The sequence below is a fragment of the Capsicum annuum genome, chromosome 12 (genome assembly GCF_002878395.1).
Source record: "Capsicum annuum cultivar UCD-10X-F1 chromosome 12, UCD10Xv1.1, whole genome shotgun sequence".
In the NCBI taxonomy this organism is placed as follows: Eukaryota; Viridiplantae; Streptophyta; class Magnoliopsida; order Solanales; family Solanaceae; genus Capsicum; species Capsicum annuum.
This window is the reverse complement of record NC_061122.1, coordinates 46,479,123-46,494,376: the sequence shown is the minus strand read 5'-3', so window position 1 is coordinate 46,494,376 and position 15,254 is coordinate 46,479,123. Positions and strand designations below refer to the sequence as shown.

Sequence of the window (15,254 nt, the reverse complement as noted above, 5' to 3'; positions counted from 1 at the left end):
AGTAATTTTCATGCCAAACGGCTACTTAGAATTGACTTTGAAATTCTCATGGCCAAACACCTCAATTTTCACTAGAGTGAAATAATATTCCGGAAAAAAAAATAAAAATTTTTTATTGCCAAACGGATCGGCAGATTTAGTTTTTGGTTTACATTCACATATATGTGGAGGTGTTGACGGCAACTTGAATGAACTTAGTTTGGTTGATGCTGAATCATTTATTGTTACCAGAGGTGATGAGCTCTCACAAGATAGTAATTTAGTTTAGATATTATAATATTAACTTAATTATATCTAGTAATGGAATAAAGTATTTTCTCCACCAGCTTCACTTCAGGAATCATGCATTTTCTTGTTCCGTTTAAAACTATATCTTAGGCAGTTAGGCAGGAGATTAAAAATTGCTTTGTCCCTTCTTTTATCTCCTGGTAAAAGGAAAAATATCTTTTGGGCTCAGTTCAATTGTTTCCCACTAAGCCGAGGATCTAATACAAACAATCTCTGTACCCCTACTCTCACAAAGGTAGAGGTAAATTTTGTATACATCTTACCTTTCCTAGAACCCATTTATAAAATTAGAACCTATTTATAAAATTACACCGCACCGGGTATGCCATTGTTTGTTGGCTGTAAACTGGACTTTGTTTAGATTTAGTCTCACTGAGGATTGAGGTAACATTTTCCGTTCACATGGATTATATTTGGGTCCAAACAAAAGAGGTGAAATTTATTGAAATTATACGAATTGCCCGCAAAATGGGTTAGTCTTAATTTTCACCCTTAAAAATGAAATGATTTTTAATTTTTACCCTTTAGCAATTGAACATATATCTAATGAGGCAAAAGTTCTTTAGAAACTCGAAGTCATGTGGAGCATAACTTGAGGGATATTATAATACAAAAATATATACTTATGCACAACAGAAAAGTTTTTTTGTTAGCACAAAATAAGAGCATAACTGCCAATGACCTAAAGTTAATAAAATTTTCATTTCCCTCTTTTGCTGTGTTGTCAAATGAAGAATTAGTCATTTACTAAGATGGCTAAAGTTTAGTTCAATGAGTACACTATATATGACTACATTTTCCCCAAATCATGTGTTGCTAATTTTACAAATGTCATGTGTAACTCCCCTATCTCTTTTCTTCCTATCAAGATACCATATGGGACAACTATGTTTTGAGATATATCAGCAATTCATGATACACTTCTTTGCCTCATCCATTTAGTAGCTGACCATTTCTCTCCTGAGATTACTTCACATCCTCCATGTAGACTTTCAGGGTCAGATTGTCCATCAAGCCCCTGAATGTAAAAGAAAAGCACAAACTAGCATTGATCAAGTTTCAGAAAAAAGTTACTTAAGATGTCAAAATTAAATACTAGTATGAAAACTGAGAAATCTCCGAGTACCAGTGTCTCTTTATCTTTTTCCAATTACACACCAGACTTATATGTGTGGCAGACTTCGAACACGTGATGTGCGTCTCAGTCACACATCACATATCGCTCTAATTACTAGATCAAAGCCCTGGATCTTTAATATCTGGAACATATTGACATACATGCAGGCTTCAATAACATGACTGATGTCCCTTTCCTGACATTCCTTCTTTAAGTTTCTTTTTTCGGTAATATCTTAATAATTCTCAGTTAAATTTAATAGTGCAGGTAACTATAGCAGAAGCTTTTTAGCAACTCTCTTTGTATCCAGTAAATAAATGAAACAATAGTCTATATCCTTGTCAAGTCAAAACGATGCACAGAGGAACTAGATTCAACTAAGGAAACTTCTGCTAAAGACATTGGATGTGTGACACATTATGGATGCCAAGTCAACCGACTAACAAGCTAAATCAATATTTCAAAGTAATTTAGAGGGTTTCGTAGATGAATCTTTTGTCAAAAGTTCCAGCCAAAAGGTTATAGTAGGTGAAGATACTAACCATACTCCAAAAAAGAACAGCGTCTCCTTTAGCAGGTTTTAGACATAACCCTTTGATCATTTTTCCACCACAGCTGCATTCACCAGTCCCAGCCTGATGACAGCATTTGAAATTAAAATATGCGCATGAAATTAGAAACATGGAGAAAACAACAAAAAATGTGCAATCTAAAGGTTCTCTTCCGTGAGATGAATCTAGCTGAAAGTTGGACTCATCAAGGCTTGAATATTCACTTTAGGAGAAACTTTGATGACTGGGAAATTGATACTTTAACGGAGTTTTTGAGAATGTTGGATGATTTCAAAGGTATAAAGGATAAGCCAGACAGATTATGGTGGAAGAACAAGGATAACAAAGGCACCTACCTTTAGGGTAAGCTCAACATACAAGTTTTTGAACCAAGGCAGCCAGCAGACACTACAAAGGCCATGGGAAACAAATATGGAAACTGAAAATTCCCTTTAAAGTGACATGTTTCACTTCGTTACTGGCAAGAGAAGCAGTCCTGACTCAAGAAAATCTCAAGAAGAAGAAGTTTTATCTTTGCTCAAGATGCTACATGTGTGGTGAAGAGGTTGAGACAGTCAACCATCTGTTTTTACAGTGCAAGATAACAACTCAGCTTTGGAGGATTTCTTTTAACCTCAGGGGTATTGCCTAGGCTATGCCTAACAAAATCACTCATTTACTCTATAGTTGAGAGGAGGCAGGAGTAGGGGCTTCAGACAGAGATAGATGGAAAATTGTCCCAGTCTGCATATGGTGGAGAATTTGGAAAGAAAGGAGTTCTAGGGTTTTTGGGAAAAATAGTTGTGATCTGCTGAAGATCAAGCTAAACTGTATCAAGTTTTTTTTTTTTGGTGCGAACAGATGTACCTGGAGGATACCGAGTCTATTATAGACATCCTAGGCTCTTGTTAGGATTCAGATTCAGGTATTCTTTTTATTGATATGATGTAAATATCGTTCACTACAACCTATGTACTGGATTAGTCAATATATACAAATGTTATCTTCTCCAAGGAAAAAAAAGAGATGGGAAGGCAACTGAATTTGGTGGAATCAACATGCATGGTCAGGTATACCCGAAAAAAGAAAAAGGGAAAAGAAAATACATGGCCAGGTAACACATGCAGCTTTTGTCTTCATAAGTGGAGAAGCAAGAAAATAAGTTGATCTTCTATATATTTCATCATTTTCAGAGAACATAATAAGTTGATCTTGTATATCTTTCATCATTTTCAGAAACAACATACATAGCAAGACAAATTTCACTTTTGGCCTGGAAGTTATAGCTTAATTTTGGGTATTTCCCCCTGAAATATTGTGCTCAATTGACTTAGAATACAATTATGTCTGAAATAAGCCAGTAAACTTTTTATACCCTTCACCCCCACCCCCTCACTTCTCCAGACCCCGCAAACCATTCCCATACCTACTACGTTCCCAGAATTGTAAACCACAATTCAAAATCTGCAATAGCTACTAGTAATATAGAAAATCAAGAATCAGAAATTGGACTATAGGGTGCTGAGAAGGTTAAAGACTGTAGAATTTAGTTTAATTCGCTTAGACAATTTAGGATACAATTATTTTGCTTGAACAAAATAATTGTTTAATGTTCTGCGGATGATAAAACAAGGGAAAATTTAGTCCAAGATATTGTCTCTAAGAATTACAACACTATTTGCATGATACACTGTAAAGCTAAAATTACCAAAGTTGAACTTTCAAGTGGCACATCTTTTCATTATGAAACAAAAAGAAATCAAGTTCCCAATCTTTTGAGAACTTAGACAAAAAATTGAATTTTTATGAATATGAAGTGCTAGTACAAATATTTTTGTTCATCAACTATTTTTTTTTTTTTGATAACCGTGGTGTCCGGGCTAGCTTGCGCGCACCTCAACTAAGTCCACGGGATACCTTCCACCTCCCACCAGCATCAGGTATCCGTTAACTCTGTCCACCAAGGCTAGAACAGATGGAAAGAAAACACCTAGTGTTTGTCTCTACTGGGAATTGAACCTGAGACCTCATGGTGCTCATCCCAACTTCATTGAACCACTAGGCCACACCCTTGGGTGTTCATCAACTAATTGACTGAATATGATAAAGGCACCCGACAATAGATTCATTCCATACAATTCAAGTGGAGTACTATACCAGTGAAAATGAAGTGTCATCAATAATACACACAAGAAGTTATTAATCAAGGTTTCATCATTCATGAGTAATTACCATAGGAAAATATGTTTCTCCTCCCTCAACATTGTCGCTCAAATACATGAGCATCGTAGCTATTCGTTGACCTCCACGCTTTATATTAAACTGCAAAATAAGAAAGTATGTCTCTCATTTTGAATAGAGAAATAGAAAAACAGAGCAATAAGACAGTAACAGAAGTAACAAACTATTGAGAAAGAACTTACAGTATCAGAGAAATAGTCATGATGGGCTCTGTAGAACTGATTCTTCTCATACCTGTGCTTCTACAGATGTTAGCCTTGATAGTGACACATATCAGCCTGCCATCTCATACTGAAAAAACAATCAGTCATAATACATACCTTAACACTTGAATGAGTTCCCCATTTTCTGCTGGTATTTGAGAATAGACAGAAATTCGTTTTTCAATTGCCTGAAAGTAACAAGAATGCAAAGAATTTCACAAACATAAGATCAAAATTATCAATACGAGACCACATAATCACAATGTCCTATACAGTAAAACATTTAATTTTAATCACTAAGAGAAAAAGCAGGTTCAAAAAATAGGATACCCAATAGGATAAAAATCTTGTTAACTTGGAAACATAATGACAAAGACAGTGGCATATCATGTTATGCTTCAGTAAGGGAAGAGAGAACAAGAGAAGAATTGAAAGGACCTTGTGTTGTACGAACCTTTATCATGGGATACTGCCTCTCATCAGGGCTCAAAAACATACCAGAACTTGTTCTGACATCACTCTTAATTCCCTAGTGAAAAGAACAGAGTTATCAATCAAATTGGACTTCCATGCACCAACACAAGGAAAAGAAGAGAATGAAAAATCCACGCATAAGAAAAAACTACATTGGTAGAAGATCAAACCGTGAAGGAAGGACTTCCTAAAATTTCAAATCATGTAGCTTGAATAATAAAAAAAACACAGAAGATGATTTCATCTATCGAGTTGATTGACAAAGGATTGAGGTAAATTAGTCTTTCAGAGGGACAATGAGAAACCTAAGAACAGGAGCCATTTAACTTTAGAAAAAGCATGTTCATCATATGAGAAGTTCTATTCATCTAAATGATTGTTGCCATATTCTTCAACAGCTCGCTCCTTCAAACTAGGAGTGCAAAAGCATATCTTATTCTTCCTTGTTGAGTGTTTTTCTCTTGAGAAGAGAGAGCTAATCCAACTATCTTTTCTGGACATAGTATAGGATTTCATTAACAAGCATCCACAAGATGCAAAAATGTATTAAAAAAGGATATAGCTCCAGTGCAGTTTGATTCTGAAACTCCTTAAACAGAAGGAGCTAACAAAATTCACAAGCTGATCCAAATTCCAAACTATTTACATTGCACAATTTGCACAGAAGGTCCATCAGACACCGCCAGTCTTTAAGGACTGACTAGGAATTGAGATTCCATCAAAGCATCCATAGTTCCTCTCCCTCCACATGGAGTGCAGGCTGGAATCATTTGCCAGATACCCTTTATCGCACTTCCAGTTCTCCGTTGTCCCAACTAATGTAGGCATCTTTGAGACTGCAGCGCATTAACTAACATACCCCTAAAAGGCACAAAAACATATGCCGCATGTCCTTTACCATAGGCAGTAAAGAAAGAGGTAATCTTCAGCTTCTTTCATGTACATCTGGCATTGGTTGCACATAATGACTCCTAAAATTTGGTTGCACATAATGAATCCTCTCTTAATAAGATTGTCCAGTGTAAAGAAGGCTTCAAGTAATCTATCTGACTGTAGCCCTAGGTTTTTCCCGTAATAGTTGGTAAAAAACATTTTTCACATTGAACTGCCCATTTCACCATTGTCCCATTTTGACTCGTCCTTCACCTGAAGATAAAGTCTTACATTCTCCAGCTTAGTCAAATAACACCATCAAGCTGTCTATTTCCTGATCTTAGAAGCTTCTACTAATTACAATGTGCCATGAATTGCTATCTCTTCATCGAATAATGGTTAGCCTATGTCTTACAAACAAAAACAATTCAAGGAATTCCTCTTTCAAGGTGCACTTTTCATAACCATTTATAATGTGAAAGCAGATGTGTTCCCCATTCCCTAAAGTGAAGCACACATTTGAATTAAACTCCTCTATACCAAATATAGAAAATGGGTAGAACTGTCACAGTATTTAAAAGTCGGTGCTCTTCTTGAGGCAAACTTCAAAGCAGAAGATCTAACTTGAACTTTAATGAGAGTACATTTATACACAAAAAGTAACTTACTATTAAGTAGTTGTGGCAACTCACCAAGCACATTTACTTAATAGATGTACGGAAATCAATGAACTGACCAAAAGAATCATAATAGATGCTGAATATGAGAGAATGATTTTGCATAGTGTGCATACCTTCCCAGTTTTTGCATCTACAACAGTGGAAACATGAAGTCGGGGAATGGCAATCGATCTAAGATAATCACATTCCTGTGAAGGCAATAGAATAAAATTTCCCAAATTATCAATATGAATAGATGGTACTTTAAAAAATTAATAAAGCAACAAAGATTTAGTAAATGACCTAAGTAATATCATCCATATATTTGATAGCACGTCCAAAGATCAGGATTAACATATTAATATTCTCTTCCACATCTTCACCCCTTTTCCTGCCTCCCCCATCCAGCTATAAATACGGCCATGGCATAATACTCGATTGTTCAATTGAAATTCATACTTAACGCTTTAACCAACTTTTCACACCTGATATCTTCTCTTCTTTTTTCCCCTTTTTGACGGTTTGTGAACAAGACTTGACAATGTTGCAAAAGAAAAAACATTTCGCAAGAGCAATTTAAGCATATTGAAATTTGTTCCCCATTTGGCTAAACTAAATTTAACTAAAAATGTCTCACTTTGACTATCAATTAGAAGTTGGTAATAGTTTTCAATCCAAAGAGAAGCTAATAACAATGTTTCTTAATTGACAGATGCTTCTAGTTCTGAAATATATTGGGGAAACCCAAGATGCAATTGAAGTCTATCTATTGGTTTAAAAAAATGCATATATTATCGGTAAAATTGGAGCAAGGACCATAAAAGAACCTCTAGACATTCTACTCTCCAGTTTTTTACGATGATGGTGTCAGATCCACCTTGCCCGCACCCCGACTATTTCACCAGATACCTTGCGATCTCCTACCAGCACAGATATCGGATAACTCTGTCCACTAAGGCTTAGGCAGGCAGAAAAGCACCTTGTTTTTTTTGTCTCTGCCGGGATTTGGACTCTGATCTCTAAGGTTTGAACTCACTTCACTGACAACTAAGCCACTCCCTTAGGTGCAAGTACACTCCCATAAATTATCAAACAAGTTTTTTTTTAATTAGTTATATTATAACCAAGATTTTAATCTCACCAAAGACAAATAAGTATTACAAAGAGATAACATATTCTCAAAGAACATGCAGACATATGCAATGATAGAAAGGAAGATAATGAATAGATGAATTGGCCTACCTCCGCACTTAAGAAGTTGTGAAATAAAACAATTCTTGGTTTCCAGCTAATTATTTCAGGCTTCACCTGCACCAGTATTATGACAAATTAACATAATTAAAAAAAAAAAAAAATGAAGCAGTAACTAGCAGCAAATGGCATTCATGCAGCTAGTCAGTATAAGTTACAGAAAAATGTAGTCCAAATATGGATGGATTTTGTCTAAAGGTGCGTTCTCCTAGTTCTCATCTAAGTCTGAGAATGTCAAAAGAGATTCTCCATTTATTTGCTGAAAACAAAAACGAAGACCATACATATGCATGAATATGACTTTCTCATTCCCGAGACGTGATTCTAAAGGTCCCAGTCTGGTAATTCGAAACCAAGTAGGCTCAGCTGGTCAAAACATAAGACAGAGCAAGGAACTCAGTTTCATGAGAACATGGGTGTTTTTTCCTATAACTGGTATTGTTGGAGATCTGAAAATTATATTTTGTTCATTCACCCAAGACCTTACCTGATCAACATGTCACCATCTAAAGATCTACTGGTTGTACATTTACATACACAAAACTTATTCCCAGTGCCAACCTACTTGACTAGCATGGATACTAGGAAGGCCAAAAAGGTAAACAATTTTGTTGTCTACTTGCACTAGGAGAAGTCATTGGAAGACAAAACATGGCTAAATACATGTCTACCAGCAGAACTCACCAGTACATCCTACTATAAATCGTACATTGGATGACTTGGAGTTGAGAAAAGATAGTTTTTTCCTTGAAAGTGAAATTATATACAGGGAGCAAAGACAAAATGCAACCCATAAACGATAACGTTAGTTGCTATGAACTCATTCCAAAGGCAAAATGTAACCTAATACCACATCTATGACACAACTATGTATTTCTTGTTTTTCATGTAATTTCCAACTAAAATCATGCAAATGGCAACATATTCAGCCTGTCAGTTGTATAGTTGCACTGATAAATCACCGAAGTTGAGAAAACAACGGAGACCATTTCCATGGACTTACATATCCTACACGTAGTGCTATGGCATCTTTGTCATAAGCCCAATTAGAGATTCCTGAACACATACAAAAATTGATTAATGAATTGAAAAAGAATTCTGTCAAAGTATCAATTAATATATAAATCAAGTTCCAAAATCATTTTAAATGTACAAATGCAATAATGCAGTTTTAATTTTCTAATTCAGGTTTAGTAACTAATTTTCTTGTACAAAATTGGTGACTTGCGCAATTATATTTATTATTTAGTACCACACACTTCAAGAAAGAGTCTACGGAAAGTATGCCTTAGCTTCTCGTTGCCTGGACTGAAGCATTGCCTCGAGAGCGAAGAGCCCAACTCATGCTGCACCAAGCTTCAGAGCTTGAGCGCACCTCTATCGAGCCTTTAACAACATAGAGCACATGCAAGACTAAAAACATTCACAGAACAACACAAACCTCGTGCTAGTGGAAAATTGCTGCCTGCTAAATTTGAATGCTTTCCACCAAAAGACAATTCTCTGTCTGCAGGAAGTCAGTTAAGAGAACTTACATTAGATAAAGAGAAGAGTCTTAAGGGAATACTAAGAACATCTAAAGTAATGACTACAATTAACATCTGGAGTGAAGCAGAATAAGGAGTGCTTAGACTCGAAGATCTTACAGTTTTAGTACTTTCAAATATTTGTTTCGATGAAGTACTCCAAAAGATAAACATAACATTGAACTGTAGCAGAATAACCAAACAACGCAACACTATGCCTGTTTAATGTAAGTTTACAAGCAAAGTAGTAAGGAATTCAAAAAGACAACTACCCCTGTTCCTGATCCATGGTCAAAACGGACTGATCATTTTCCTGATGGGTTTGAGTCTGGGCAATTTGATAGAAGCAAACCAAAAGAAAGCATCTTTTATAAATTTAGAAGGTTAATGGGAAAGTGATCACAAGAAGAAAGTAATGAGTTCATAAGGTTTGTTGGTTACATAACCAAAAATCGCAATAGAGCACATCTTTTGAAAGGCATATAGTGTGGGGAGACGTATGAATTTTAATGCATGCTATGGTTTTTGTGAGAGGCACAACAATTGCTGATGTAACAGGGAAAGAAAAAAATTGGGACATAAGATTCAGGAATGTTATCCAGAATTCAGAGTCGAAGAAAGTCAGGTATCCTTTCTCAGAGTTTATAATCTAAAAATAGAGGAGAATATGAAGGTTGATAGGGGTCGGCTACAACAATTTTTACCAAAAAAAGTTAGGGCAGCAACACTGAGGAGTATTAGGAAATGGGTATACGAAGGCACCAAATATGTCACTTTCTTCACATGAAGTGTGACACGAAACACAACCCACGAAGCCGATAATTAAGGAGGTCCAGAGTGAAAAGTGATTTCATGGATGACAATCTGAAGAAAGGACTATGGTGAGTTGTTGTATGTGCAAGAGTTCTGAGAGGACACTAACTATCTCTTGTTGCATTACGTGATGGCCATCCTATAGTGGGATCTCGTCTTCTCAGCACTTAATACTAGTTGGATTGCTATCAAGAACACTCCGTGAGATTGTAGGGAGCTCGTCGAGGCCGAAAATTAGGAGTAGTGAAGAACAGTTATGAAATAGCACCACTGTGCATGTTTTGGACAATATATAATGAGAGGGACAGAAGATTGATTTGTAGCATGGAACAGCATGTGGGAGTATGAAGAGATCAGATTTGTTTATTTATGCATTTAATGTGAAGAAGAAATACTCCTGTGCATAGATAATTGGATATGACCAGTAGAAAAAGGAGAACACAAGTTGGATTGCTATCAAGAACACACTGTGAGATTGTAGGGAGCTTGAAGAGGCCAAAAATAAGTAGGATCAGAGAGCAGTTATGAAATAGCACCACCGCACATATTTTGGACAATATTGAATGAGAGGGACAGAAGATTGATTTGTAGCATAGGACAACATATGGGAGTATGAAGGGATCAGATTTTTTTGACGAAATAGTATGAAGAGATCAGATTTATTTATTAATATATTTAATATTTAATGTGAAGAGAAAATACTTTTGTGCATAGATAATTGGGTAAGGCCAGTAGAAAAGGAGAATATGTCATACATGTGTTGTAAACACTTTTAACACCACCTTGGTCCATATTTGCATAATATTACAAGGAAAAATGAAAGCAGAGAAAGATCTCGTATAACATGCGAATCATAATAACACTTTTTCTCATTCTATAACACCATATTTGTTTTCTCTCAAATTCATAAAAGTCTTCCCTAAATTTTTTTACTACAAAAAATCTTCCCTAATTTTACCAAGCTTAAGCACAAATGACATCACAAAAGCTTTCAAATAGCTTTCCCTCAAAAGTTAACCTTAGGAAGAGATTCTTTGATATTGGACCCACTGGAATCTGATTGAAAAGTAGAAACCACAATAACTACAAAAGAAAGGAATAATTAGAGCGAGTATTGCCTACCTTCACTAAGATGAACTGCCAAAAGTGTTCCAAAAGTTAGTTATAGGATCCACCAATGGTGAACCTTATATAAGAACATTAATAATGATTATTTGCTATTCATGCATCGAGACATGAAGGACTCGTTTGATTATTAGACACAATAGTAACTTATGAATGAGAAGAATCAAGGAGAAACCAGGAAAGTATTAGGCCCTTCAAAAACATAAAATAAAAGAAAAGGACAAATCATTTAAAAAAATGTACTATGAAGGGGAGCCTTGGAGTAAATGGTAAAGTTGCTACCATGTGACCAGGAGGTCACGGGTTCAAGCCTTGGAAATAGCCTCTTGCAGAAATGCAAGGTAAGGCTGCGTAAAATACACCCTTGTGGTTGGGCCCTTCCTCGGACACCGCGCATAGTGGTAGCTTTAGTGCACCGGGCTGCCCTTTTTCTTTTATTTAAAAATCTGTACTATAAACCAAGAAAACTTACCAAGTGAGTCCTCCATCCTATGAATAAATGCTAATTGAATTAAAGCTCCTGCATATCACGCGACAAAAGTTCATTAGTTTCCACTCAGCAACAAGCCAACTAGGAAAACCTAAAGTCCTTGTCTGTAAAATTCAAAATATGTACTCTATTCTTTTTTATAACTGAGAAATCCCCGAGAGCCAGTGGCAAGATTTGGAACTCAATGGATAATGAGTTCGCTTCTCTGCCCTTCTCCATTAAAATACGAGGCTTTTGTCAACAACAGGGTTCAAACCCCCGACATCAAAACATGTATGTATTATCAGAATAGAAGACGGAAAACAGAGAAAATCCAAAGTTAAATTAAATCTACAAATTTCTTTTTGAAGGATAAGACCACGAAGGTATGGTCAAGATCAGGGTGATATAATAAACCCTTCGGATCTAGTAAGATAACTTTTACTCCTTCCAGCATTTTAAATGGAACAAATTACATAGTTGTCCCTCCACCCAAAAAAAACAAAATGAAAGAAAACAGCATGATCCTTTTTCAAAGATTTATCCAATATCCGTCGGTTCATGCTTTTTAATTTTCGCTGTTGTGCTTATGTTTTATTGTCCAGGACTCATTTTCCAATCAACTTAATAGTTAACGATAGGAAAGTTTACTGTGTTGGGTCATTAATCCATGAACGGAAAAAAATGAAATTATGATCATTCTGCAAGCTCCAAGAAGCATCTCTGAATAGTATTAGCCGAGATACGAATGGTATTCATCTCGTAAAAGTACAGGGTTAGTTTGCATTTTTTTCCTTTTTTTCTTCTTTGAGAAGTAGTTTAGTTTGACTTAGCAAAAACCTTACATTACTCGACTGACATTCATAAGCACAAGAAGCACTGGTGAATGGTGATTATACTAGAGAAATACTCCCTCCGTCCCAAATTTCTGAATTTGATTTCCCATTTTACTTGTCCTTTTTCATTAATCAAGAAGAGACAAAATTATTTTTCCATGTTTTACCCTTTGCATTAATTACTTTTTCTTCAAATTAAAATGTAAACATCATTTAATAGGGGCACTATGGTAAACTAGCCATGCTATTAATTATTTTTCTTAATCAATGTGTCATCTCAATTTGGGACGGGTAATTTGGGACGGAGGGAGTAGTTATGTACCGTAATATGAGACTCTCACCTTTTTATAATTACCGTGGTGTCTGGGGACGATCACAACTTAAAAGAACCCCCCTGAACTAACTGTAAGACATTACAGCTTCACAAGTGAAATAATACTTATTGCCTTATCCCCGTTACACCATAACCTGAACCAAAATCAGAAAGAAATGAAGCTAATCAAGAGTAAACTCTTCCTCCAACCCAATAAAAGATCTGTAAATTCATAATTTTTTAAAAGAAAGAAGGTTTCGTTTTTATCTTTCGTTTTCCTTTAAATAACAACTACCCGATCAGTAAATTCATTCACTAACATCCCTATAATACCATCACCTCAACCACACTCATAAATCAACACTATAATAAAGAATCCAACCGTCCCACCATATCATACTAACAATTCACATTAAAATCTTCATCTTTAGTAGACAATCAGCATTTTCTTCCTTCCTTTCTTCTCCTTGAGATCACAATCAAGAATAATGACCAAGTATCAAAGCCACACACGCCACAAACCAAAACAGAATAATCATCATGGATCAAACCCAAGCACCCCACCCTCGCACCCTAACCTACACCCCAAAAGGTTCATTCTTTAAACCTCCATTTCCAAAAGGAACACACATATGTATCTCCATTTTTCTTTTTCTTTTCTTTTTTTTCCCTTTTTTTCTCTTCTTTTTTTCCAAATGGAGTGTTTGGTTAGTCCAAATTAAAGAAATAAGGGCAGCCTGATTGGGTGGGGGGAGGGGCGTGGGGGGTCCGGTTAAAGCAGGACCATAAGGATCACTAAAATCAACACCATTGATGATTAAGATGATCAAAATCGCAAATGCCGGAGAAGTAATTCAAGAATTACAAAAACAACGACAAATTCAATAAAAATAACCATAAAGAAAAAATGGGTAAATAAAAAGATATCTAGAAATTATACCGAGAATCATTCCACAAGTAACAACTGTAAGAAGCCCGAAAACAATTCTCATTGACGCCATCTTCTTTCTCTTTTTCTTTCTTTTTTTTTTTTTTTTTTTTGCAAGATTTTCGCAGAAATCTGAACTGAAAATTGAGGATTTTATTATTTGGGTTTTCCAATTGATTCTAGAGAAAGTGTCAATTGGGTATTTGGAAAGTGAAAATAAAAATATGGCAGACCATCAGAGAAGGTAAGCAACTTGCGCTATGAGTATGTTGTACGCTGTGCACTGATATTTGGACGTCAACTTTTGTAGTTCATAGTTTTGGCTCTATTCCATGTGCCTATACTTTAGGGGGTTCGGCAGCACTTCGACTATTCGAATTTTAACCCAAATCAGTTTAATTTTAATTGACTATTTATTGAAAATAGTAGTTGTTTTAATTTATTTTCTTCGTTTTATTTTATTGGATCATTTTATAAAAAATAATTATTTTAATTTATTTATCTAATTTATAAAATCAGTAAAAATTATCATGTTCTTACAATATTATACATAGCATTAAATGACTACATAAATAAAGTGTATAAAACTTAAATTTATATTATCAAAATATTATCAATAAGACTAATTTAGTAAAATTAATGGAGTATTTTCTGAAGGACAATATTTATATATTATATTATTTTTATTTATTTTTACTATATAGAAAGGTGAATCAAAATATTATTAAGACTAATTTAGTAAAATCAATGGAGTATTTTTCTTAAGGACAATATTTATATATTATATTATTTTTATTTATTTATTTTACTATTTTTTTCTACTATATAGAAGATTAAATTCTACAATCAACATTTTTGGCGAACAAGAAGATTCAGGTACCTACTTTAAATTTAAATCTTCTACAATATAGTTTTGAGTAGATACATAAAACACAAAAAAATAGTAGACTTAGCTCTCCACGAACAAAGAAAAATTCACTCCTTTAAAAAAAAGAAACACATTTACCAATAATAAAAAATTAACTAGGTGTTCATTACTAACCTCAAAGAAGGTAAATAAGGGAATCCTTTCAGTGTAGAGATTTTATGGTTAATATTTTTTAAGTCTAGATAGTTAATAGATAGTTATTCATTCTTTGTGTTTTTTCCTATTCTAAACACTAAGCAAATTCTGTTGGCATAACAAATATTATTGATTATTAGATTTTTGTCTAACTTGATCTAGCTATACGCTATTTATTTCGACTTACTTATAATGTGTATTTAATAGCTTATTCTATATCGCAGGTCATTAATCTTTAAGCATATGGCACAAGGTAGCTTTTAAAACTAATTGATACATGGCCCATGTGAAAAAAATATCCAACAAATTCATGCATGAGGGATGGTCAGTGCAAGAATCATTATCCTCGACCGTTTAGTAATAAATCAATACAAGGAAAGGATAGTTATCTTATTTACAAGAGGCGAAATGATGGAAAAAAAAGAATAAACCCGAGCCATGACAATGAATAATCAATGGGTTGTTCCTTATAATTCTTATTTACTAAGTAGATATAATTGTGATAACAATGTTGAGTCTTGTGC

General features: G+C 34.8%; 1 protein-coding gene across 1 annotated transcript; it reads right to left on the bottom strand.

Moving 5' to 3' along the window:
- Positions 1-971: 971 nt before the first annotated feature.
- Positions 972-13,774, bottom strand: LOC107851160 (prolyl 4-hydroxylase 1; the record flags this gene model as incomplete). Its single annotated transcript, XM_016696083.2, is given in 12 exon segments — positions 972-1,306; positions 1,948-2,040; positions 4,189-4,278; positions 4,380-4,431; positions 4,518-4,588; positions 4,855-4,929; positions 6,541-6,615; positions 7,649-7,714; positions 8,661-8,713; positions 9,099-9,164; positions 11,594-11,641; positions 13,680-13,774. Coding segments are annotated over 12 exon segments (858 nt in total). The 3' UTR covers positions 972-1,198.
- Positions 13,775-15,254: the final 1,480 nt, after the last annotated feature.